At 48.0% G+C, this 26,060-nt stretch overlaps 1 protein-coding gene and 1 long non-coding RNA gene across 3 annotated transcripts in view; one reads left to right on the top strand and one right to left on the bottom strand.

Annotated features, from left to right (window-relative positions):
* LOC140426872 (actin filament-associated protein 1-like 1) overlaps positions 1-22,957 on the bottom strand; it is a 280,476-nt gene extending 257,519 nt beyond the window's left edge. Inside the window, exon 1 of one of the 2 annotated variants that reach the window (XM_072512117.1) lies at positions 22,801-22,957. In XM_072512117.1, the coding sequence (XP_072368218.1) occupies positions 22,801-22,816 (16 nt within the window). In that variant the 5' untranslated portion in view covers positions 22,817-22,957. The remainder of the gene's footprint in view (positions 1-22,800) is intronic. The other variant, XM_072512116.1, reaches the window with a different exon arrangement.
* On the top strand, positions 22,071-24,972 carry LOC140426873 (uncharacterized). The gene is made up of 2 exons (XR_011948318.1): positions 22,071-22,517; positions 22,819-24,972. It is a non-coding gene; the product is annotated as an uncharacterized lncRNA (long non-coding RNA).
* Positions 24,973-26,060: the final 1,088 nt, after the last annotated feature.

Raw genomic sequence — 26,060 nt, forward strand, 5'->3', positions numbered from 1 at the left:
GTGACCGCAAGTACACAGCCTTCGAGGCAGACGGGCGATTATACCATTTCCTATGGGTCCCTTTTGGCGTCACAAACGGGGTCTCGGTCTTCCAACGGGAGATGGACCGAATGGTTGATCAACATGGATTACGGGCCACGTTCCCGTACCTCGACAATGTAACCATCTGCGGCCACGATCAGCAGGACCACGACGCCAACCTCCAAAAATTCCTCCAGACCGCCAAAGCCTTGAACCTCACGTACAACGAGGACAAGTGCGTTTTTAGCACCGATCGGCTAGCCATTCTGGGCTACATAGTGCGCAATGGGATAATAGGCCCCGACCCCGAACGTATGCGCGCACTCATGGAATTTCCCCTCCCGCACTGCCCAAAAGCCCTGAAACGCTGCCTGGGGTTCTTTTCGTACTACGCCCAGTGGGTCCCCCAGTACGCAGACAAGGCCCGCCCCCTAATACAGACCACGCCCTTCCCTCTGTCGACAGAGGCTTGCCAGGCCTTCAGCCGCATCAAAGCGGACATCGCAAAGGCCACGATGCGCGCCATCGACGAGTCCCTCCCCTTCCAGGTCGAGAGCGACGCCTCCGACGTAGCTCTAGCGGCTACCCTTAACCAAGCGGGCAGACCCATGGCCTTTTTCTCCCGAACCCTCCACGCCTCAGAAATCTGCCACTCCTCAGTGGAAAAGGAAGCCCAAGCCATAGTGGAAGCTGTGCGACATTGGAGGCATTACCTGGCCGGCAGGAGATTCACTCTCCTCACTGACCAACGGTCGGTAGCCTTCATGTTCGATAATGCACAGCGGGGCAAGATTAAAAATGACAAGATCTTAAGGTGGAGAATCGAGCTCTCCACCTTTAACTATGAGATCTTGTACCGGCCCGGAAAGCTGAACGAGCCGTCCGATGCCCTATCCCGCGGCACATGTGCCAACGCACAAATTAACCGCCTCCAAACCCTCCACGAGGACCTCTGCCACCCGGGGGTCACTCGGTCTTACCACTTCATCAAGTCCCTCAATCTCCCATACTCTTTAGAAGAGGTCCGTACAGTCACAAGGGACTGCCACATCTGCACGGAATGCAAGCCGCATTTTTTCAGGCCAGATGGAGCACACCTGATTAAGGCTTCCCGCCCCTTTGAACGCCTCAGTCTCGATTTCAAAGGGCCCCTCCCCTCCACCGACCGCAACGCATATTTCCTTAATGTAGTGGACGAATACTCCCGCTTCCCTTTTGCCATTCCCTGCTCCGACATGACCGCGGCCACAGTCATTAAAGCCCTGAACAGCATCTTCACGCTGTTCGGTTACCCCGCATACGTCCACAGCGACAGGGGGTCCTCTTTCATGAGTGACGAGCTGCGCCAGTTCCTGCTCAGCAAGGGCATAGCCTCAAGCAGGACGACCAGCTACAACCCCCGGGGGAACGGGCAAGTAGAAAGGGAGAACGGCACGGTCTGGAAGGCCGTCCTACTGGCCCTACGGTCCAGGGATCTCCCAGTTTCACGGTGGCAGGAGGTCCTCCCGGACGCTCTCCATTCCATCCGGTCGTTATTATGTACAAGCACTAATCAAACGGCGCACGAGCGTCTCCTTGTCTTCCCTAGGAGGTCCTCCTCTGGAACGTCGCTGCCAACCTGGCTGGCGGCCCCAGGACCCATCCTGCTCCGAAAGCATGTGCGGGCACATAAGGCGGACCCGTTGGTCGAAAGGGTTCACCTCCTCCACGCAAACCCCCAGTACGCCTACGTGGAGTACCCCGACGGCCGACAGGACACGGTCTCCCTGCGGGATCTGGCGCCCGCCGGCACCACGCACACCCCCCCGACACCATCAACCCAACCGCCCCCCTTCCTGCCACCGCCGCACCCCGCGACCGCCCCCTTCCCAGGAGGATCAGTCCCCCTCCCCTTTGCACCGACAGCTGAAACCGTGCGGCTCCCGGAGGCGACAACGCTGGTACAAGCACCACCACCACCGCGGGGGCCGAGGCGATCGACACGGACGACCAGACCGCCCGACCGACTCGTGGCGTCGATGTAAAACAAAGATGGACTGTCCAATGAACATTTTGTTTTTCCTATACCCTCTGTAAATAGTTGTAACAGGACGATACTGTCCAATACTGTACTTAACTGTTCTATCCTCCCAGGACCAGCCCTGTAAACCCTTACCACCATACGAAGCATCACCCTGCCGGGTTCATTTTTGACAAGGGGTGAATGTGGTAGTATGTATTGGGGGTCATGTGGGACTGGAAGCCCTAATGTCATTGGCTGACAGATCCCGGGTCCTGGTTGGCCGTTGACCTCATACTCCGCCCTGAAGGCGAAGTATAAGAAGCCGGTGCCTTCCCCCGCAGGCCAGTTTACTATCGGGCTGCTGGGGAACAGACACGCTTAATAAAGCCTCATCGACTTCACTCTTTTCGTCTCATGGAGTCTTTGTGCGCTACACCCCCGCTCCCCAGAAGTCACCTGGGTGCAAATCACTCCTGAACCCTAAAAGCGGGAACCAGGTTCCAGGGACACTGAGGGGGAGCAATGTGATGAGTATCCTCTCTACACTTACCTCCAGGATGCTGTGGGTGGGGTGATGTGAGAAGTCCTCTCTAGCCTTGAAACCCTTTAAACTCTTTCAGCATGTCAATTTCAATAATCTGTCAGGTTAAGGTAAAAGTCTTCCCCCTGTAGCCTTGAGAACCTTTGATGTCTCGCCCTGCATGTCAAATTCAAAGATCTGTCAGATGAAGAAAAATTCCTTCAGTGACTGGAATATTCCAACAGTGACTGGAAAATCTCACCCATCAGAATACTCCATGTTAGTTGTATCTTAAACTCTTCAGTCAAGAATTTGGTTTATTGCCATTTTATATATTTTTAAAGAATTATTATATTTTCTAATTTAGTGTATCCAATTCTTTTTTTCCAATTTGGGGGCAATTTATTGTGGCCAATCCACCTAACCTGCACATCTTTGGGTTGTGGGGGTGAGACCCACGCAGACACGGGGAGAATGTGCAAACTCCACACGGACAGTGACCCGGAGCCAGGATCGAACCCAGGTCCTCAGCGCCGTGAGGCAGCAGTGCTAACCATTGTGCCACCATGCCGTCCCATTACCATTTTAAATAGGGGACTATGCTGACCAACCCCGATTCTGTCCTCACTCACTGATTTTAGCATATCCGTTTTCCTTTAAAGGCAGTAGGCGTGGACCAAGAGCTTTGATTGATGTTTCTTAGCTTCAATGATGTGGAGATGCCGGCGTTGGACCTCTTCATTCACCTGAGGAAGGAGCAGCGCTCCGAAAGCTAGTGACATCGAAACAAACCTGTTGGACTTTAACCTGGTGTTCTTAGCATCAAGACAGAGACATGAAGATCAATGGCTGCCTCCAGAGACCAGCAAACTCAGCATGCATTAGGAGTCAAACCTTAAGACTTTCCTGGGCAAGACAACGCCCTGTATACCTGATATGTACTGCATTTGTTCACAGAATCATCAGAGACGCCCTCTCAGCAGTTATGAAAACAAACTTTTCAGTTATTTGCAGTATTTGGAAAGAGTAGCCTGCTGATATTCACCATTTAGGTTCATAGCTAAGGAATGGATTCTTGGGACCACCTGCACCCGTGAAAGCATATATAAACAAGAGTCACCTGCTTCAGAACAGTAACAGAGGATATTTGGGAAGTATGCTGTATTGTAGTATCTCTGTAACAGACAGTACTTGTCAAGATACTTGGGGTTGCCATTGCACACTTCAGAACTGAGTATGGGTGAAAAAAATAAAGAAAATAAATTCTCTCAGTAACAACTTCTTTTCAACCTGCAGAATTATATGCAATATTTGGTGCGATGGTTCAAAAGTTAAACATATGGGGCGGGATGCTCCATTTTTCCGGCAGCCCAGGGGGTTCCCGACGGCGTGGGACTGCCCCACAGTGGGAAACCCCATTGACCGGTCGGCATAACGGAGGATCCCGCCGGCGGGGTGAGGCAGAAATGTGGCGCGGCGGGACGATGATCTTAAAAAACCACTCCATCTGTTACATCTTAATGTGAACTTTTATGACCAGAAATATCTGCAAAATATGACTTTCGCAGCAGTCCAAGCAAGGCTTTATCAGCCAGCCATTTTACTGTGACTGTGGCTGACAATGCAACAGATGGAATAGTAACAACCATCTGTGGTATTCTTATGACTATCAGCATTGCAAGGGTTAATGTAGTGTAGAGTGTAGCCACCAGAGGGAGCTAGTTACAACTATATAAGGCAGCGATGCTAGATCTTAGGGGAGGTGTGTTTGCAGGAGTGAGCTAGTGAAGATCAGAAGAGCAGATAGTGCAGATTATAGTTTAAACCAGTAGTGAGTTAGCTGTAGATGAGTGTGGTTTAGATGTTATTAATCAACTGTGTATTCTTAAGGATATCTGTCGAATCCAAGTTAGTAGTGATAATAAATTTATAGCTTTCCTTAAGTTAAAGCTATTTTGTGGTCTTTGTGAGCACTATACTAACCATCAGGAAATAAGGAACACACCATGTACTGCAATGGAATAATGTTCACAATCTGATGGAAATCATTAATGTGGGGTGCTAAAATACTACGTTAAAGAAAGCTCCGGCAAAGAGGGAATAAAGCAACTATGCATTATTTCCATAAACAGATGAATTTCCCTGACAGATTACAGAATGACTCCTGGAATACACCTACTGTTCCTTAAAAGGTTGCAAGGGGTTGTTAGTATTAAGTTTTCAATGTTTGTACTGCACATCTTCACGTTGTGTAATGGGATAACTGCAAGAAAATAGAAAACAGAATATTGGTGGCATTTACTACAGTACAGTGAAGCAGCACAAAGACCATTCATTGTGAATCTTCTAATGGTTTCTTGCATTAGCACTACCAGCAAGCAGTCCACCAATCTGCACCATGGGCCTTTCTATATGTAACCATTTCTAATAGATACATAAATACATTGAAGATAGGAGCAGGAGGAGGCCTTTTGGCCCTTCGAGCCAGCTCCGCCATTCATCACGATTATGGCTGATCATCCAACTCAACAGCCTAATCCTGCTTCTCCCCATAGCCTTTGATCCCATTCTCCCCAAGAGCTATATCCAGCTGCCTCTTGAATATATTCAAAGTTTTAACATCAACTACTTCCTTTGGTAATGAATTCCACAGGCTCACCACTCTTTGTGTGAAGAAATGTCTCCTTATCTCTGTCCGAAATGGTTTACCCTGAATCCTCAGGCTGTGACCCCTGGTTCTGGACACACCCATCATTGGTAACATCTACCCTGTCTAGTCCTGTTAGAATTTTATAAGTCTCTAAGAGATCCCCCCTCATTCTTCTGAACTCCAGCGAGAACAATCCCAACCTAGTCAATCTCCCCTCATATGACAGTCCTGTCATCCATAGAATCAGTCTGGTAAACCTTCGCTGCACTCCCTCGAGAGCAAGAACATCCTTCCTCAGAGAAGGAAACCAAAACTGCACACAATACTCCAAGTGTGGCCTCACCAAGGCCCTGTACAATTGCAGCAACACATCCCTGCTTCTATGCTTGAAACCTCTTGCAATGAAGGCCAACATACCATTAGCCTTCTTTACCGCCTGCTGCACCTGCATACTTACCTTCAGCGAATGGTGCATAAGGACACCCAGGTCCCGCTGCACACTCCCCTCTCCCAATGTACAACCATTCAGGTAGTAATCTGACTTCCTGTTTTTGCTTCCAAAATGAATAACCTCACACTTATCCAAATTATACTACATCTGCCATTGGTTTGCCCCCTCGCCCAACCTGTCCAGATCTTGCTGTAGGATCCCTGCATCCTCGTCACAATTCACCCTCCCACCTAATTTGATATAATCTGCGAACTTTGAGACATTTTGTTCCCTTATCCAAATCATTAATATATATTGGGAATAGCTGGGGTCCCAGCACCGATCCCTGCAGTACCCCACTGGTTACTTCCTGCCAATTTGAAAAGGACACATTGATCCCAACTCTTTGTTTCCTCGCTGCCAACCAGTTTTCTATCCACCTCAATACATTTCCCCCAATCCCATGCGCTTTAATTTTGCACAATAATCTCTTATGCATGACTTTGTCAAATGCCTTCTGAAAGTCCAAATATACAAAAGGGCTCAACAGTTAAGGCACCGATGAGTTCTCTATAGCTTAGTTTCAATGTTCAAATATATCCAAAAATACACGTATTCATACATATTTCTGACAAGGAGAATTTATATCTACTACAATTCGTTTAAGATTTAAACTTTTATAAATTCTTCTTGCATACCAATCCAAAGATTAAACATTGTGGGTACAATTCAACAATAAAAAAGGAAAAGTGTTGTTTCGGGAGCATTTGGCGGGGTATTTCTTGGAGGTTGCAGCACCGAGAATAGCCCCGCTATTTAATGCCACCTTGCCGGTTTTTAGGGGAGTTTCTTCCTGTTAAGGCCACACTTTGGCAGTCATCAGCACTGGTGAGCTGATCTCCTCGCAGATCGGGGAGCCATTTCAGAAGGCTGCCCCGATCTTTAAACCCCCTTTTCAGCTCTCCCCCACCACACCCTCCCGGCTTTCAGAATCCCCTTCTTTGCCTCCTCCAAACCTTTCTGGGACCCTGGAGACCCCACCCCACCTCAACCCCTGCTCTTATGAAAAAGGCCTTCCCACCGGGCCGGACCTCAGGAACTGCCAACCTGGCACACAGGAATTTGGCACTACCAGCCTGGCTATGCCACCCAGGCAGCATCACATTGACATTGCCGGGAAGTGCCAGGGTGCTAGCCTGCCCTGTCCCTGACCCCCTGGGGACCTATAATTGTCTGCGAGACCGCTCCAAGCTATCACGCCTGGTTTAGGTTTGTGTGAACCAGTACTGAACAGTGCCCGATTGAAGCCTCACAGGCATGGCTGTTGTAATCCGGTGAAATGGCTCATTTGAAAATACATTTCTGGATCTTGCCCAGTGAGGGTGAGATCCAGGTCGCATCGGGCCTCGTGAGTCCTCTGATTCACATGAGGTTCTCCTCCTGGTTTGAAGGCCGATTTTGGCCTTTCCCAGGATTCAACCATCGCGTCCCGACTCCAAGTTGGCACGACAAGGTCGTTGAATCACACCCTTTATATCACTTATTGAGTACTGTACTTCGTCACAGTCTGTCCAATACTGAATATTTTATACATAATCAGATAGCCATTTTTTGAGTAATCCATGCTTTATGTACCTGATTCAACTGAGACAGTCTTACAAAAGATGGTTGTGCAAGTTGAACCTTGGTCATTTTGGGAACCATTAGAAAGCAAGAACATGGTTATGTCTGCTTTCACACCATTCCATTCAGCTAAGCGTATCTTTCACTTCCCATCATTGAAAGTTTTAAGAAGGGACTATCACTGTTACGTAAAATATCAGGAGCATCAGACTGGAAGAAATATTTGTAATGAACATTTGAGCCTCGAGATATTGTACTACATGAAATATGGTGTATAAATGCAAGTTGTGGTTGTTAGCTGTTAGAAGTACCAACATTTCTGATGTTGCCATTCTTGTATTTAACACATTTTGCATATAGAATTAAAGAAATGTCAAAATTTCTCTCTTGATGTGACCTGAATATTTGAATTTATTACTGTGTTTCTGTAAATTTATGACTCATACAGGAGGATATGCTACATTTCCCGATGACTCAGGTCACACAAGTGAGTGACACAGATTAAATGACCATCTGCAAAGCAAACAGGCAATCTTTGCCAAATAGATTAAATATGATTTTATTGATATTTAATATGAAAATAACCTTCACCCCCCCCCCCCCCCCACACACACAAAAACGTAGGCACTGAAATTTTGACTAAACCATTGCGTTTCCAAAAGTGACAGAGTGTGGGATTTCTCCATGTTATGATATCCCAATTCCTGGCCCTGTCGCAAAAGTGAATCCTCAAGAAATTAAAATATGGAGAGGAATGCAAGTTCTGCAAATCCAGACTGTAATGGCTAACGTTCGTGGGGACTGATGTTGGAAGAGGTCGGGAAACGTGCAATGTGGGGGAGACAAGTGATCAGGAAATAACGAAGAGTCAGGAACTGATCTTCAGCAGAGCCATGGACAGCTGCCACAGGAACAGGGAAAAATGCAGGAAGAGGCAGGGAACTGGACAGTAGCAGGATGTAAAACCTACTGCTATTTAACAGTCAATTGGCAGCAATAAAAGAAGCTGGAAATCTGGATGATAGTAATAGCAGCCAAAACTAAGGAAAGTGCCACCAACGTCAGGGAAACTGACCTGGATTCCCCCCTACTTGTGCTGTACAGCGGGAGGGAGACATTGTTCTGAGTTGAAGACAGGAAACCAGGAGGACATCATGTGCACTTAGTGGAGGGAGTAAATGAGGAAATGATCTCCACCTCTTTCATCCCTAGCACATTGCCAGAAGTTCAACAACTTCATCAGCATGGCTTAGGGAAGTCAGCCACTCCCCAGACCATTCCTTATAGACCTATTGTACATGTGGCACTCCTTCATTAATTACCCCAATGGGTTCTGTAGGGCTGTACTTTGAATCTTTGATCTGAGCTGGGAATCTCAGGGCACTGGTGTCCCCAACAACAGACATTCAACACTCCATGAGGAAGAAAGAAGTCCTGCATATCCTTGGAAGTCATATGGCCAACCTGGCTGGGGGAAGGAACTGCAGGTTGGTCGACAGTTTAACTACAGTCTGCCTGTGTAATAGGTTAGGAGCATAAACTGGGAAACATCAAAATCCCGAGAAATACCATTATTCTTTTTATAGAATTGCTTCACCCTTTCTTCTTTTCCAAAAGTAAGAAGTCATTGAAGAAGAGAGCAAGTTGAAATGAGTAGCCTACCACATCTACCTAACCAGCCACATGCTCAGCTTTGCAATCATTTATATTTTTTCTTTCATTTAGCAGTCCAGAGAAATACACCCAGAGGATGAAAAATGTTGCAGTGAGGATTTTCATTATACAAGGGAGTGTCACAGTTGAAAGTGAGATCAGGCAGTGCAGGGTAAGGTGATAAAAGGCTCTGTAGAGGTGGACTCGGGTCTCAAGGGTCCTGCACTAAAAAGGAGGAAGTTGATTGAATATTGCACCTAAAAATAAGCAACTGTTTTAAATCTATACACATCAAGACCACTTTGATATGATGTCCAGTATTTCAAGTTGCATTTGTTATTCTATTTTCTGTTTGAGAAGATGTTTTGAGGTCACTTTACAATGGGGGACAGTTTTGTTCAAGTTTTTATAATTGGCTATTGGCTGTTTAAGCAAACCCCTCTGGAGACATTTTTGAAGAGCTTGTGTGTTCTATGTGCTCTACTGGAAGCATAATGCTTAGTTGATGTTCGCCTCCTTGGTGCACATTTATTATCAGTCCCAAGACTGACTCAGTCCCCAAATTCCTTAATATAGTGTCCTAGGCCCAACCGACTCCAGCTACTTCACTCCCTCCATCATAAGTGAGGATGTTCGCTGATTGTTGCTGAATGTTCAACACCATTTGTGACTGCTCAGATACTGAAGCGATCTGTGTCCAAATGCATGAAGACATGGACAATGTCCAGGCTTGGGCTGACAGGTAGAAAGTAACGTTCGTGCCTTGGAGGTGCCAGGCAATGACCATCTCCAACAAGAAAGAATCTAATCATTGCCCCTTGACATTCAATGGCATTGACATCGCTGAACCCCTCACGAGCAACATCCTGGCGGATACCATTGACCAAAAACTGAACTGGAACAGGCATATAAATACTATGGCTACAAGAGCAGGTCAGAGGCTGGGGATTCTGCAGAAGGTAACTCACATCCTGACTCCCTAAAGCCTGTCCACCACTTGCACTCATCCAGGCAAGTGAGGAGTATTCCATCACACCCCTGACTTGTGTTTGTAACTCCAACAACACTCCAGGACAAAGCAGCCCACTTGAATAACACCCCATCCAGCATCATAAACATTCACTTCCTCCACCACCGATGCACATTGGCAGCAGTGTGTACCATCTACAAGATGCACTGCAGCAACTCACCAAAACTCCTTTGACAGCACCTTCCAAACTCATGACCATTACCACCTAGAAGGAGAAGGGCAGCATATGCATGGGAACACCACAACATGCAAGTTCCCCTACAAGCACACGCCACCCTGACTTGGAACTATATTGCCATTCCTTCACTGTTGCTGGATCAAAACTGTGGAACTCCTTTCTTAACAGCACTGAGGGTATACCTACAACACAGGGACTGCAGAAATTCAGGAAGATGGTTCACCGCCACCTTCTCAAGGGCAACTATAGGCCCTAAATGCTGACCTCGCTAGCAAAACCCCCACCCCATGAACGAATACATTAAAAAAAATTCTGCTTGTCTCTGTTATTTCTCTTCATGCACTAACTGTACTGCTCCTATTATAAGGACACATAGGGTAGTATGTTTAGATTTGGATCACTCTGGGAAAGAGTAGATACAGAGATATTAGATCAAGATGTCGCCTTCTGTGTTGTAACATTCTATGGCTCTCGGCCAATCATATCTAATTAATCATTCCTTTGAAGTTTACAATCCTTCCATCAGATCATCCAACTACTGCAGGGGTTTTTGTCTCCATTGCTGTCACGTTTTGGGGGTTTTATGTTTGATATTTTCTTGAGTTCAAAGAACTCACCTCATACCTGTTATGATGCAGACTACCCCTTTCTCTGTTCTGCACGAGATGCAGGAACTGTAAAGGACTCTGTTCCCTGGTGACTGGAATATGTCACATGCCATCACATGATTCTCTTCTTTTTGAAAAATGGACCGAATATACATTTTTACTTGATCAAAACTCAGAATCTGAACCGACAAGTGATTTCATTTATACAAGATCAGCAAATACACAATGTACTTCTCTACTCCCTTAATTCAAACATACAAACAATAGCAAACAAGTAAAAATGTTCTGGTCCATCCAGCCTGTTCACACAATTGTAATACCTCTTGTAACAATATATACACTCCCCACGTAAAACCATGGGATCTCCTGGGAGAAGTAGAAGAATTTTTTTTAAAGTCCCGAGCGAGAAACAGGGCCAGCGAAGGAAATCAGCAAATCAGCATCATCACATGAGCCAGCAACTGATTCCAGAGATCCACTAGTCTCTGGGAAAAGATGCACCTCCTGATATCTAACCTAGATCTCACCTTATACATTTATGACTCTTGGTTCCTTGAGAATTATTTAACTGGTGCAAATTGTCAAACTGGAGCACAATCTATTCCTTCATCTTCTTATAAGCCTTAGAACAGTCCAAAGTCTATGACTCTCTAACGCGTAGAGTTCACCATATTTTGGCCCAATTTAATAGATCTTAATGTGTTGACAGATTTGACTCATGACTGGCAAATGATGTTTAATCTGGAAAATTGCAATTATCTTCATGTGGGCATGGAAAATGCTCAACACATTTTTCTTCAAGAAAAAAGCACAAAAGGCGGAGAAAGAAACTAATCTTCATATCTGTGTACAAACATCTCTAAACAGTACATGAACAATGCTGGTGACAGCGGCCATCACCTTGGCAAGTGTGTCGCAAACCCTCAGCAACACCCACCTTCCCACCATGCCAGGGCCTGCCTAACTTTGAGGGCGCACGGCCATTCATGTACCCTCATCTTGTAGTTACAGCCCCAGCAATGGCCGCCATTCCTGGTGATGCTGCTGAGCTGCTGGCCCACTTATTGGCTGACAGCTCTTAGCGGGATGGGAAACCATCTTCAACAGGGACAGTGAACCTGGCAACAACCATTAGTTACATTCCACCATCAATATTATGCTCCACCAACAAGATGCACCTCCCAGTCCCTCTGCTGCATGAGTGGGTTCACCACCGCAAACCCCCCCCCCCCCCCCCCCCCCCCCACCACCACCATTCCCCGATCCCCCACCGTAAAATCCAACAGTAAAATGCTGTATTCTGTGAATTAGTCTAGTTACCCACTGCTACATGTTTTCCAAAGTCTCAATATCACCAGTCATCTGAAAAGACCAAAAGTGGATGAAGTATCCCAAGTAGGGCCTGGCCAAGGTCTTGTAAAAGGACCTAATTAAGTGTCTCATCCTGTAAATCAATTGTCTTGTGAATAAACCCCAACACCTTATTGACTTCAGCCATTATTTCACAGCATTATTCATGTACCTTTTAGAAATGAATGCACTAGAACACCCAGATTGCTATCTTTCTCCACTTTCTTTAATCTTTTTCCTTGAAGGATATAAACATGTTGAGCATTCTCCCTGCCCACATACATAGAACTGCAATTTTTCCAGATTAAGCGTAATTTTTCTGTCATGAGCCCAGTCTGCCAACACATTTAAGATCTAGATCATTTATAAAAATAGTCAACAGCAATGATCCCAACACCAATTCCCGCAGGACCTCACTGGTGGCTGATCTGCAGACAGATCCAAATCCACCTTTTGCCTGCATCTTTCCAGGCAGTTCCCAATCCAGCTCAATATATTACCATTAATGTCACTTACATATTAAATAATAGATACCATTTTCTTTCTCATTGGGCAGAAACTTCAAACAGAATTTTATTTACTCTTCAATATGCCCTAGTTCCCATGTTTTTTTAAATAAATTTAGACCAACCAATTCTTTTTTTCTCCAATTAAGGGACAATTTTAGCGTGGCCAATCCACCTACCCTGCACATCTTTTTTTGTGCTGTGGGGGTGAGACCCACGCAGACACAGGGAGAATGTGCAAATTCCACTGGGACAGTGACTTGGGGCTGGGATCGAATCCAGGTCCTCGGCACCGTGAGGCAGCAGTGCTAACCACTGCACCACCGTGCTGTCCCTTCCCTAGTTCTCCTGTTAAACTAAAATCACAATTTGAAGCCAAAGGGGTAGAGGTAAACAACTGACTAAGGCCTGATAACAGACATGGGGGAATCACAATGAGTGATGAACGCGTATTTTTAAAAAAATTTAGTGCGGAAGGAGGACATTCGGCCCATCGAGTCTTCACCAGCCCTTGGAAGAGAACTCTAATCAAGCCCAAGCCCCCACTCTATCCCCATAACCCAGTAACCCCACTTAACCTTTTTGGGCACTAAGGGCAATTCAGCATGGCCAATCCACCTAACCCGCATATCTTTAGATAGTGGGAGGAAACCGGAGCACCCGGAGGAAACCCACACTGACACGGGGAGAATGTGCAGACTCCGCACAAACAATGACCCAAGCTGGGAATCGAGCCTGGGACCCTGGAGCTGTGAAGCAACTGTGCTAACCACTGTGATACCGTGCTGCCCCAGAGAGAATGTCTGTTCATTGCAATGCAGGAAAACATTGTGGTGCCAATAATTTAAAAGATAGAAGTTTGCAGCCCAGCACTCAACTGCCGACTGGTTTAACACCTCAGCAAGGGGTCCCAATTTGTGCAAGGCTAGCACCACTTAACACTAGCCGGCACTACTTCAAATGAGCCTGCACCTTGTGGAGCACTTTGAGGAAGTGCCTCCGGATACAACTTGACAGAGAGCAAGATCCAGGATTCTCTCATACAAAATTAGAGGGAATGCACATGTGTGATTAGCTGTCTTTTGTACTGATTATTGGATTATTCATTGGATACAAGTTGATTTGGATTTTTGAGCTCGGCAATGATGGAGGAATGGCAGTGATGGGGGGAAAATAAGGTATGTGGCCGATGGAGGTTTCGGAAAGTGTTCACACAATGATAATCAAATAGAGTGATGACAGCAGCCCAGCAGGAAGGAAGGAATGCATTGGATGCCTCCACAGTTTGTTCCATATTCCTAGTGGCAAGGCCTTGCTCTCATGATGGTTCTGCAGGACACAACAGATCATAACAAATTGGGACACAACAGATCATAACAAATTGGGTCACATGCCTCAAAGGGCTCCTGAGCAGTCCAGACTACAGATCCAATGTTTGAGCACACCACACGTCTGCTCTGTGATGTTTTATGTGACAGCATAGCTCTTGTTATACTGGCCATGTGGTTAGGTTATAGCAGAGTCATGAATCAGGTGTTAAGCCTGCATCATTCAGCTCTGGTTTGGTGTTCAGAATTGAAAGAAAATCAATCTGGCATAGAATAAATACATCATGAATTCTGCCAGCATATCGACATTCTCCTGCATGATGTTACACACTGTGGTGGTATGTATTAGGGGTATTACGGTACCCTGTGATGCCGAGAAGCTATTGGTGGATAGATTGGTCCCGATTGGATCAGCCGCCTACTGGCTCCACCCAGTAAGGTGGAGTATAAGAGCCCGGGTTCTCCCAGCAGCCGCATTCTGTAACTGTGCTGCTGGGGAACAAGTCTGCGTAATAAAGCCATCGATTTACTCCATCTCTTCTCGTCTCGTGAGTGATTGATCGTGCTACAATTTATTACGCAGACGTAAAGGACATGGAGCTCCGAATCACTCCAGAGTGTTTGCGAATCAGCCCCCACGCGGCAAACTCAGCGGCCACTTTTAAACACTGGCTACCGTGTTTCGAAGGATACCGCCGAACGGCCACCTGTGTGACTACATAAGACCAGAAAATGCAAGTCCTGCATTCCAGGGTGAGCCCGGAAATCTACACTCTCATAGAGGACGCGGACGATTTCCAGTCGCCGCTCGCCATGCTGATGGGAATCTATGTTTGGCCCGTCAACCAGGTCTACGCACGCCACCAGCTCGCGACGAGATGGCAGATTCCCGGGGAATCGCTGGACGAATTCTACAATGCGCTGTTGATACTGGGGATAAACAGCAACTGCCCATCGGTTTCGGCTAATAAACATACGGAACTACTAATTCGGGTTGCCTTCATAGCAGGTAGGCTCCCGTCCCAAATTCGCCAGCGATTGCTGGAGAGAGAGACGCACTAGGCCTCAAGGAGGCATGGGCCCTCGCTGCCTCATTCAATGTGGCGTCACAGAATGCCCGTGCCTACGTCCCCGACCACGCGGCTGCCCCTTGGGCACCGTGGACCCCCGCCACGACCGACCCCCCGGCACCCCCCACCCCCCCGCAGTCCTGTGCTGCCAGAGCGCTAACCCACCCGGGGGGGCCCCGCTGCTACTTTTGCGGGCACACAAAACACCCCCGGCTGGGCTGCCCGGCCCGCTCAGCACTCTGCAAAGGGTGCTGCAAAAAAGGGCACTTTGTAGCGGTGTGCCAGGCCCAGGGCGTCGCTGCAATCTACCGGGGAGAACCAGGACCTCAAACTCAACCCCCACCAACGATCCATGTGCAGCCAACGGGCGCCACCATTTTGGGTCCCGGACTCCATACGCCCCCGACCGCGCGGCTGCCCCTTGGGCACCGTGGACCCTCGCCACGACCGGCACCCCGGCACCACCCCCCCCAATGATCCAGGTGTGGCCAACGGGCGCCGTCTTTTTGGGTCCCGGACTCCATGCGGGAGGGAGGGGCGCCGCCATCTTGGGTCCCGGACTCCATGCGGGAGGGGGGGGGGTCACCGCCATCTCGGGTCCCAGATTCCATGCGGGAAGGATGGGCGCCGCTATTTTGTGCTCCCCCGGCCACGTGCGATCAATGGGCGGCGCCACCTTGTCTACCCCCAACCGTGTGCGACCCGTGGACGCCGCCATCTTGGCTGACGGCCAAGGACCCCGGAATGGACGACTTCATGGGGCCTGAAGAAAACGCCCCGATGCAGCAGCAGCGACTGGCTTCGGTGACCCTGGACCAGTCGCGGCCCCGAACGCTCCAAAGGGCAACAACGACGGCACTCGTCAACTGGTACGAGACGCCCTGCCTGATTGACTCTGGGAGCACGGAGAGTTTTATACACCCCGATACGGTAAGACGCTGTTCTCTTCCGATCCACCCGAGTAATCAAAAAATGTTCTTGGCAGCAGGATCCATTTCCGTAGAGATCAAAGGGTTCTACATCGCGAACCTCACGGTGCAGGGGAGGGAGTTCAAGAACTACCGGCTTTACGTCCGCCCCCACCTCTGCGCTGCCACACTCCTGGGGTTGGATTTTCAGTGCAACCTCCAGCGTTTAACGTTCCAATTCGGCGGCCCTATACCCCCACGCACTATCTGCGGTCTCGCAACCCTCAAGGTCGACCTGCCGTCCCTGTTTGCGAACCTCACCCCGGATTGCAAACCCGTCGCCACTAGGAGCAGACGGTACAGCGCCCAGGACCGAACCTTTATCCGGTCGGAGGTCCAGCGGCTGCTGCGGGAAGTCATAATCCAGGCCAGCAATAGTCCCTGGAGAGCTCAGGTGGTAGTTGTAAAGACCAGGGAGAAGCAGAGGATGGCCATAGACTATAGTCAAACCATCAATAGGTACACACAGCTGGATGAGTACCCTCTCCCCCGCATATCCGACATGGTCAATCGGATTGCACAGTACAAGATCTTTTCCACGGTGGACCTTAAGTCCGCATATCACCAGCTCCCCATCCACCCGAGCGACCGCAAATACACTGCCTTTGAGGGTTCCATTCAGTGTCACTAACGGAGTCTCAGTCTTCCAACAGGAGATGGACCAAATGGTTGACGGGTACGGTTTGCGGGCTACGTTCCCGTACCTCGATAACGTCACCATCTGCGGCCACGATCAGCAGGACCATGACGCCAACCTCCGAAAATTCCTCCAGACCGCAAACGCCCTGAATCTCACGTACAACAGGGGAAAATGCGTGTTTAGCACCAACCGTCTAGCCATCCTTGGCTACGTAGTGCGAAATTGAGTTATAGGCCCCGACCCTGAACACATGCGACCCCTTATGGAGTTCCCCCTCCCTCACTGTTCCAAGGCCCTGAAAAGCTGTCTGGGCTTTTTCTCTTATTACGCCCAGTGGGTCCCCCACTACGCGGACAAGACCCGTCCGCTAATCCAGTCCACGGTCTTTCCCCTGTCGACAGAGGCCCGCCAGGGCTTCAGCCGCATCAAAGCGGATATCGCAAAGGCCACGATGCACGCGATCGATGGATCCCTCCCCTTCCAAGTCGAGAGCAACGCGTCCGACGTAGTTCTGGCGGCCACCCTCAACCAAGCGGGCAGACCCGTGGCCTTTTTTTCACGCACCCTCAACGCTTCAGAAATCCACCACTCCTCAGTGGAAAAGGAGGCCCAGGCCATAGTGGAAGCTGTGCGACATTGGAGGCATTACCTGGCCGGTAGGAGATTCACTCTCCTCACTGACCAACGGTCGGTTGTCTTCATGTTCGATAATGCACAGCGGGGCAAGATCAAGAACGACAAGATCTTGCGGTGGAGGATCGAACTCTCCACCTATAACTATGAGATCTTGTATCGTCCCGGAAAGCTGAACGAGCCTTCCGATGCCCAATCCCGCGGCACATGTGCCAACACACAAGTGGACCATCTCCGAACCCTCCACGAGGACCTCTGCCCCCTGGGGGTTACTCGGTTCTATCACTTCGTAAAGACCTGCAACCTGCCCTACTCCATCGAGGAGGTCAGGACAGCCACCAGGAATTGCCAAATCTGCGCAGAGTGCAAGCCACACTTCTACAGGCCAGATAAAGCGCACCTGATAAAGGCTTCCCGTCCCTTTGAGCGCCTCAGTCTGGACTTCAAAGGCCCCCTCCCCTCCACCGATCGCAACACGTACTTCCTGAACGTGATTGACGAGTACTCCCGGTTCCCTTTCGCCATCCCCTGCCCCGACATGACCGCGGCCACGGTCATTAAAGCCCTCTGCACCAACTTTACACTGTTCGGTTGCCCCGCCTACATACATAGCGATAGGGGGTCCTCCTTCATGAGCGACGAACTGCGTCAATTCCTGCTCAGCAAAGGCATTGCCTCGAGCAGGACGACCAGTTACAACCCCCGGGGGAACGGTCAGGTAGAGAGGGAGAATGGAATGGTCTGGAAGACCGTCCTGCTGGTCCTACGGTCCAGAAGTCTCCCAGTTTCCTGCTGGCAGGAAGTCCTCCCAGACACCCTCCACTCCATCCGGTCGCTGCTTTGTACAACAACGAATCAAACAACTCACGAACGACTCCTGGTCTTCCCTAGGAAGTCCTCCTCCGGAACGTCACTTCCCACCTGGCTGGCAGCCCTGGGACCCATCCTGCGCTGAAAACATGTGCGGACGCACAAATCGGACCCGTTGGGTCGAGAGGGTTCATCTCCTCCACGTGAACCCTCAATACGCCTGCGTGGCATACCCCGGCGGCCGACAGGACACGGTCTCCCTGCGGGACCTGCCGCCCACCGGAGCTCCACACACCCCCTCCCTCCCACCGACGCACCCCACAGTCGCCCCCTCCAGAGCTCCAGACACCCCCCCAACACCAATCACCCCCTCCCTCCCACCGGCGCACCCAACAGCCGCTCCCTTCCCGGGTGGATCGGTCCTCCGCCCAGTCACGACTAGGGGTAGTGGAGCAGGAAGAGGCGTCGCTACGCTCCCAGAGACGACGGTGCCCGAGCCTGCGCCTGCATCACCACTGGGGCTGAGACGATCAGCGAGGATGACCAGGGCACCCATTCGACTCATCAAATCCATATAACAAAGCAAGAAATGTCTCTGTAAATAATTCAGTTGCCCAGTAAAAGTGGCATTGTAAATAGTACTGGTAGTTTAATATCGGAGCATAGCCGCCGTGTTCGCGGCATCCTAGGTATCGACTCTGTAAACCCCTACCACCATACGGCCCACTACCCCCGCCGGGTTCATTTTTAACAAGGGGTGAATGTGGTGGTATGTATTAGGGGTATTACGGTACACTGTGATGCCGAGAGGCTATTGGTGGATAGACGCTGGGTCCCGATTGGATCAGCCGCCTACTGGCCCCACCCAGTAAGGCGGAGTATAAGAGTCCGGGTTCTCCCAGCAGTCGCATTCTGTAACTGTGCTGCTGGGGAACAAGTCTGCGTAATAAAGCCATCGATTTACTCCATCTCTTCTCGTCTCGTGAGTGATTGATCGTGCTACACACACTAACAGCACATTCATGGGGTGGCACCTAGACCATTTGCAGTTCCTACAAAGCCAGGTGTGTGCAGTCAAAGGGAAGCCTGCTGTCCTGGCAAAACCATTGGCACATTTCACTTGCTTTTCTCAGGCCAGAGAGAAGAAAATGGGCTGGTTTCTCCAGTTCCCCAACCGCATGTTTCTCAGCGGTGCACCGTTCGTTAGCGGTGGAATTCTATACTCCGATCTCACTGGGAAACCCAGGGCGGATGTGCCCTGCCAGCGGGAACAGATTATCCCAATGGCTGGAGAATCCCAGTCAATAATTTTCCTTCCCTTATGCAGCAGTGGATGGCAAACTGGGAGATGTAACAGATATCACCTACTCCATCTTATAAGAATCCCAGCCCAAAGAAAATCAAGGCCGCAGTAGCCTTCACAGTCACTGGCAGCACCAGCCTTGCCCTGCCCTGAGGTTGCACGACTGCCTGCAAGATGTGGCAGATTTCCATGATAAAGAAACATTTTATGTGGAGGGCCCACCATCCATGGTTAACGAAAAAAGTTAAAGGTGCCACCAAATTTAAAAGAAAAAGCATATGGGACAGCACGGTGGCGCAGTAGTTAGCACAACTGCCTCAAGGCGCCGAGGTCCCAGGTTCAATCCCGGCTCTGGGTCACTGTCCGTGTGGAGTTTGCACATTCTCCCCGTGTTTGCGTGGATTTCACCCCACAACCCAAAAGATGTGCCGGTTAGGTGGATTGGCCATTCTAAATCGCCCATAAACATCCAAAGGTTAAGTGGGGTTACGGGGATTGGATGGGGCCTCTTTCAGAAGGTCGGTGCAGACTCGATGGGCTGAATGACCACCTTCTGCACTGTGGGGAGTCTATGATATCCATGATAAGGAGGCTACAAAAGGAAATAGGTTAAGTGCATGGGCAAAGATCTGGCAAATGGAATATTATATGGAAGAATGGGAAATTGAACATATTGGCAGAAAATATAAACCAAGCATACTACCTAAATGGTGAGAGATTGCAGAACTCTGAGATCCAAAGGGATCTGGGTGTCCTAGCGCGTGAATCACTAAAGGCTAGTATGCAGGTACGTAATTAGGAAGGCTAATAGAATTCAATAATTTACTGTGAGAGAGGTTGAATACAAAGGTAGAAAGTCATGATTCAGATGTATAGGTCACTGGTGAGATCAGATCTGGAATACCAATCAGAAACTCAGAGAGAGCCAATAGAAATTAATCAGCAACTGACCTGAAAGTGCTTGATGCTCCATTTAAATGGCAGATCAGTGGCAGATTTAATGCTGAAGAGTGTGAGGTGATGCACTTTGGAAGGACTAACAAGACAATGGAATACTCAATGAATGGCAATACACTAGGAAGCTCAAGAGGAACAGAGGAATCTTGGGGTGTTTGTCCACAGATCCAAGAAAGCAGCAGGACAGGGTAACAGGGTAGTTAGGAAGGCATACGGGACACTTACCTTTATCAGTCGTAGCATAGATTGTAAGAGCAGAGCAGAGAGGTTATGTTGGAGCTGTACTAAACGTCAGTTAAGCCACAGCTGGAGTACTGTGCGCAGTTCTGGTAACCTCACTATAGGATGTGTTTGCACTGGAGAGGGTGAAGAGGAGATTCACCAGGATGTTGCCTGAGATGGAGCATTTGAGTTAAGAAGAGAGGCTGGATAGGTTCAGGTTATTTTTAGAGAAGGCTGAGGGGGGAGCTGATTGAGGTGTATAAGATTATGAGGGGCATGGACACAGTGTTCCCCTTTGCTGAAGGGTCAATAACAAAGGGGTATAATTTTAAGGTGAGGCAGGAGGTTTAGAGGGGATTTGAGGAAAAGATTTTTTCATGCAGAGGGTGGTGAGAGTCTGGAATGCACTGCCTGGAAGGGTAGTAGAGATGGAAAATCCTCACAATCTTTAAAAAGTGCAGGGATTAGCATTCGAAATGTCATAACATTCAAGGTTATAGGCAAAGTGCTGGACAGTGGTATTAGTGTAGATTTAGTGTAGCTTTGTCAGTTCAGGCTCAACAGGCCTCTGCTGTATGGCCCTACAGCACTGGTGAGTGGTCCATTCTGCTGCTGATTGTATGCTCAGTGTGCGTGTTAAGAGAGGGTGAGGGCTGGGGCACCAGTCTGAGAATGGCAGCACAATCTGCATAAACTGCATGCATCTGGCACACCCTCCTAATACCCATGCGACTGACCTGCCCAAAACGGCACCCAGTCCAGGATACAGTTGGAGTGAGTGTGAATAATAATAATCTTTATCATTGTCGCAAGTAAGCTGACATTAAAACTGCAATGAAGTTACTGTGAAAATCCTCTAGTTGCCACCTCCAGGTGCATACATCATTCTGGTTGCAAAATGGTACCCAAAGTGGCTAAATATGGCCAATATTTTCAACCAGTTATTCTGTAGTGGTTTCCTTAATACCCTGCAGTAACTTTGGCAGAAAGGGAAGAAATAAACAGCTGTTTAGACTATTTCTCCAGGAATTCTGTCTGCAATTATCCATCAAACGTACAGTAAGAGGTAGGGAAAATTCTATTCCAGAGTGCTTAGTCTCCTTATTGCGAGACTCGAACCCTCTACAAACCCACCTCAGCCACATGTGAAGTTCAATATAGCCGAGTTATTGGGCACCCCTGGCCTTTGAACTGTCCGTCAAAGCCAATCAAGGATCCTCTCCACTTCTCAGAGGTCTCACACTTGGTTCTATTAAAAGCCGCACACAGTGAAATGTTCCAAAACCTTTTGTGTGGGATATTATTCCAATGCTGCGAGAAAGCGTGCAAGCTCACTGCCTGCCACAATAACATTAAGAATGAACTGCTGAGTGGGTGAGAGCAACACTCTGAGAATGGGTCGAAGTGCAAATACACTGAGCTTCCTTGTTGCTGCACCTGGGTGTTGGTCAGTGAGTTAGCTGCAGCCACGGTTAGTTGATAACAGTATCCGGTCATCTGCTGCAATGAAATCGCAATGATGTCCTCCTCGTACTTTCGCCAGGGATTAAGTCTTTGCTACTGTAATGAATCCTCAATGTGTCTTTTCAAGAAATTGCGCTAAAATTACCTCATTGCTTACATTTCGAGTCAGGCAGGGTTTTTTGTTCTTTTACTTAATCAAAATAGTAAAATGTGTAACATAGGGTGATCACAATGCACGGACAAGCCGTGCTACATGATTTCACCAACTCACTCCACTGCCAAAGTTTTAAAAAACCCAATACGAACATTTACTGTAACTCACTAAAAGGACCAGAAATTAATTTTCTGCGGGTTGATTTAATTGTGCCGGAGTCAGAAACAAAAAGGTCACACCACCCCGCGAGGGGGCGGGAAGAGAATTATTCTCAAACCAGCGTTAATCATTTGCCTTCAAGTAAACCCAGGAGACGAGAGAGAAAAAAAGTGCAAATAAATGTCTGCTGAGGAGTGGCATTTAAACAAAAAGAACGCGGATTCCAGCCTGACCGAAGGTAAACTGTATTTTCCAACATGTACAAGCCCAGGTACACCATCGTGGAGGCATTCGGGGGGTGGGGGAAACTCAGGTCGAATTTCTCCACCACCCAATTAATTGAACTTCCAACATGTTTAAAGACCCATTCCTTCCATTAAATTGCTACAAAATAATTATTTATGAGCTCCTGCACATTTGTTATTTTTTGTTGTTGCCTGGAATGAAATAACGTTTTAAAGCTAGTTATGACTTTAGTGAGGAGTCTCAAAGTTCTGAAAATTTTAAAAACTGAAACTTACCACTGGTTTTCTCCATAGTCAATCAAGGACCACGACTGCAAGGAAATGAAGACGGCGGACTTATAGGGGCATGGTTAACGAACAAAGCTGACACCGATCAGGGACCCCAGTTTCTCAGACAGTATGAGCATCCTCCTGAAGTTTCTCTCAACTTTGCTCTTCCCAAGAGCCACAAACACGGAGAGCCCACTCTGGGTCCTAGCGCCCTCAAAGCTCGACATAGATAATTCTCTAGAATCCCTACAGTACTGAAGGAGGTCATTCGGCCCATCAAGTCTGCACCGACCATCTGAAAGAGCACCCTGCCTATGCCCACGACCCTACCTACCCCTGTAACACTACCTAACCTGCACAGCTTTGGTCACTAAGGGGCAATTATTTTAGCATGACCAATCCACCTAACCAGCACATCTTTGATTGTGGGAGGAAACCAGAGCACCCAGAGGAAACCTGCGCAGACATGGGAAGAACGTGCAAACTCCACACAGACAGTTACCCACGGGTGGAATTGAACCCTGTTCCCTTGCGCTGTGAGGCAGCAGTGCTAATCACTGTGCCGTCATGGGGGAATTGACATTCACAACTTTGAGGATATCAAGACCACATCGCAATAATGTAATTCACTTGGCCTATGATGAGGGAATGAATGGATATTTATCATGTAGATGCTGGTTAGAGTTGGTGACCGACAGGAATACACACAAAAGAAGGCCTGTTAAAGTTTCAATCGTATTATTCTGCTTCAGCACAAACAACAATTCAATCATGCTTTCATATAATAGAAAATGGTTTAACCCCCAACTTTAAAACCTGAAAACTGCGCCAAACCGTGTACTCCCTAACTCCAGAAAAGTTGCCATTTTGTCAATGCCCTGTTCTATTCATAAGAAGCTGATGTTGCTGAAATATAAGTTGGAATAATAAGACTTTTTAAAAAATAAAAACAATCGTATGATTTGATCTGGTTTGATTGAAAAAGTAACTATTTTTTTAATGTCAATAACCATTTTTGTCGTTCAATATTATTGAATTGATTTTTAATTGCTTTAGGAGAAGATACCCAGCTAAGGCTTCTATTTATTAATCAAGTTGACTTTGCTTAGTGAATGGGATAGAACTGGAGAAGCTCTCTTTGTGACCAAGTGATGGTTTCCCCTCCAATTTTCAGTTCCCTTATAGGAACTGACTTCTGGTGCAATTATTTACCAATGGAGAGCTTCACCGCAAAGACCTCATCCGTCTACACTTGTATTTGCCACCACAAGATGTTGGATAGAAAGCAGAAAAGAAATTCTGGTCTGGGGGTGCATAAACCAGTAGCAGTGATACAATTGCTGCCCTTGCTTCGCTTTAAGTAGTTTAGCACAAACCGGGTGTCACAGCTGGGAACCTATGTTGTGTATAGCTCAGTCCAATCTTCTGTGACACAATTACTTCCTAATGTGTTAAGAAGTTCAATAAATTTGTTCACTCTTCAATTTAGTTGACCTTATCATAGAATTCATAGAATTTACAGTGCAGAAGGAGGCCATTCGGCCCATCGAGTCTGCACCGGCTCTTGGAAAGAGCACCCTACCCAAGGTCCACACCTCCACCCTATCCCCATAACCCAGTAACCCCACCCAACACTAAGGGAAATTTTGGATACTAAGGGCAATTTATCATGGCCAATCCACCTAACCTGCACATCTTTGGACTGCAGGAGGAAACCGGAGCACCCGGAGGAAACCCACGCACACACGGGGAGGATGTGCCGACTCCGCACAGTCAGTGACCCAAGCCGGAATCGAACCTGGGACCTTAAAGGGATGGTGTCAGTATATAACAGGAACATTAGCATGACCACTTTGTGACTGCAGCTTGGAAATATACTTCCATTCCTTTACTGTCGCTGGCTCAAAATCCTGCAACTCCCTCCCTGATAGCACCGTGGGTGTACCAACAACTCATGGATTTCAGTAGTTCAAGGAGGCAGCTCACCACCACTTTCTGAAGAGCAATTCGGGATGCTGGCCTAACCAGCAAAGTCCACATCCTGTAAAAATGAATTTTTAAAAATGGTACCAGCAGTTGGAACGTTGCAAATCCTTTTCATTTGGCTTTCATAGTTTTTATTCCATTTATTAAAAATTGAAACATTGTAAATGCCAAATAAAATGATTAGTAGTCACATATTACCAGTTATGTCATTACATTACCAGTTGTGTGTAATAACTATGGCCAAGAATTCCAGCTGAATCCTATATATGGAAACATTATCAAGATTGGCATGACCCTTAACTTTTATGCAGCAGATGTCATCAGCAATATTTCACAACTTAAAGTCCACTAGGGCAGCATGGTGGCTCAGTGGTTAGCACCGCTGCCTCATGGCGCCGAGGACTCGGGTTCGATCCCGGCCCCAGGTCACTGTCCGTGTGGAGTTTGCACATTTTCCCCGTGACTGTGCGGATCTGACCCCCACAATCCAAATAAGTGCAGAGTAGGTGGATTGGCCATGCTAAATTACCCTTAATTGGAAATTTTAAAAAAAACTTGAAGTCCACTGTTATATCAGGAATGACACCAAGGTTCTTCACATCAGGTGGAACAGGTTTGCACACAGTCAGAGCAAAAGCAGGATGAGATAGCACTTGGCACTGTATGAATTCACAGCTACCTTAATGTGCAAGGTGTTCTACAGACTGCACCCCAACTGGCTTGCCTGCTCTGCATTACCAGCTTGACAACTTTCTGAATAGAAGGAAGTTCCATTTCCTTGACATCCATTTTTTCTTGTGACCACAGACGGAAAGCATCATGTAGATCTGTTCCTGAGGCATCAATCATTACTCATTCTGCCTGCGCTGCCTTTATTTCAACCAGATAGTCAGGTTAAAGCCTGACACCTAGACCTCTTTACCACTGACATTATCATCGCTGAGTTGACTATCACTATCCTGGGCGTTATTATCGAAGAGAAACTTAACTGGCGCAATTATATAAATACTGTGGCTATAAGAGCAAGTCAGAGGAAAAGAACTCAGATAATGAGGACGAGATCTTGGGCCTAGCGGTAAAGGTGGAGGCGCACGAGGCGCTCCACAAGAAATGGCAGGAACGGTTCGAGGAGATGGAGAATCGGTCGAGGCGGACGAATCTGCAGATCCTGGGCCTCCCGGAGGGGCTGGAGGGGTCGGATGTGGGGGCTTATGTGGTCACCATGTTAAACTCGCTGATGGGAGCGGGGTCCTTCCAGGGGCCCTTGAAGGGGCCCATAG

Source organism: Scyliorhinus torazame, chromosome 7 (assembly GCF_047496885.1).
Source record: "Scyliorhinus torazame isolate Kashiwa2021f chromosome 7, sScyTor2.1, whole genome shotgun sequence".
In the NCBI taxonomy this organism is placed as follows: domain Eukaryota; kingdom Metazoa; phylum Chordata; class Chondrichthyes; order Carcharhiniformes; family Scyliorhinidae; genus Scyliorhinus; species Scyliorhinus torazame.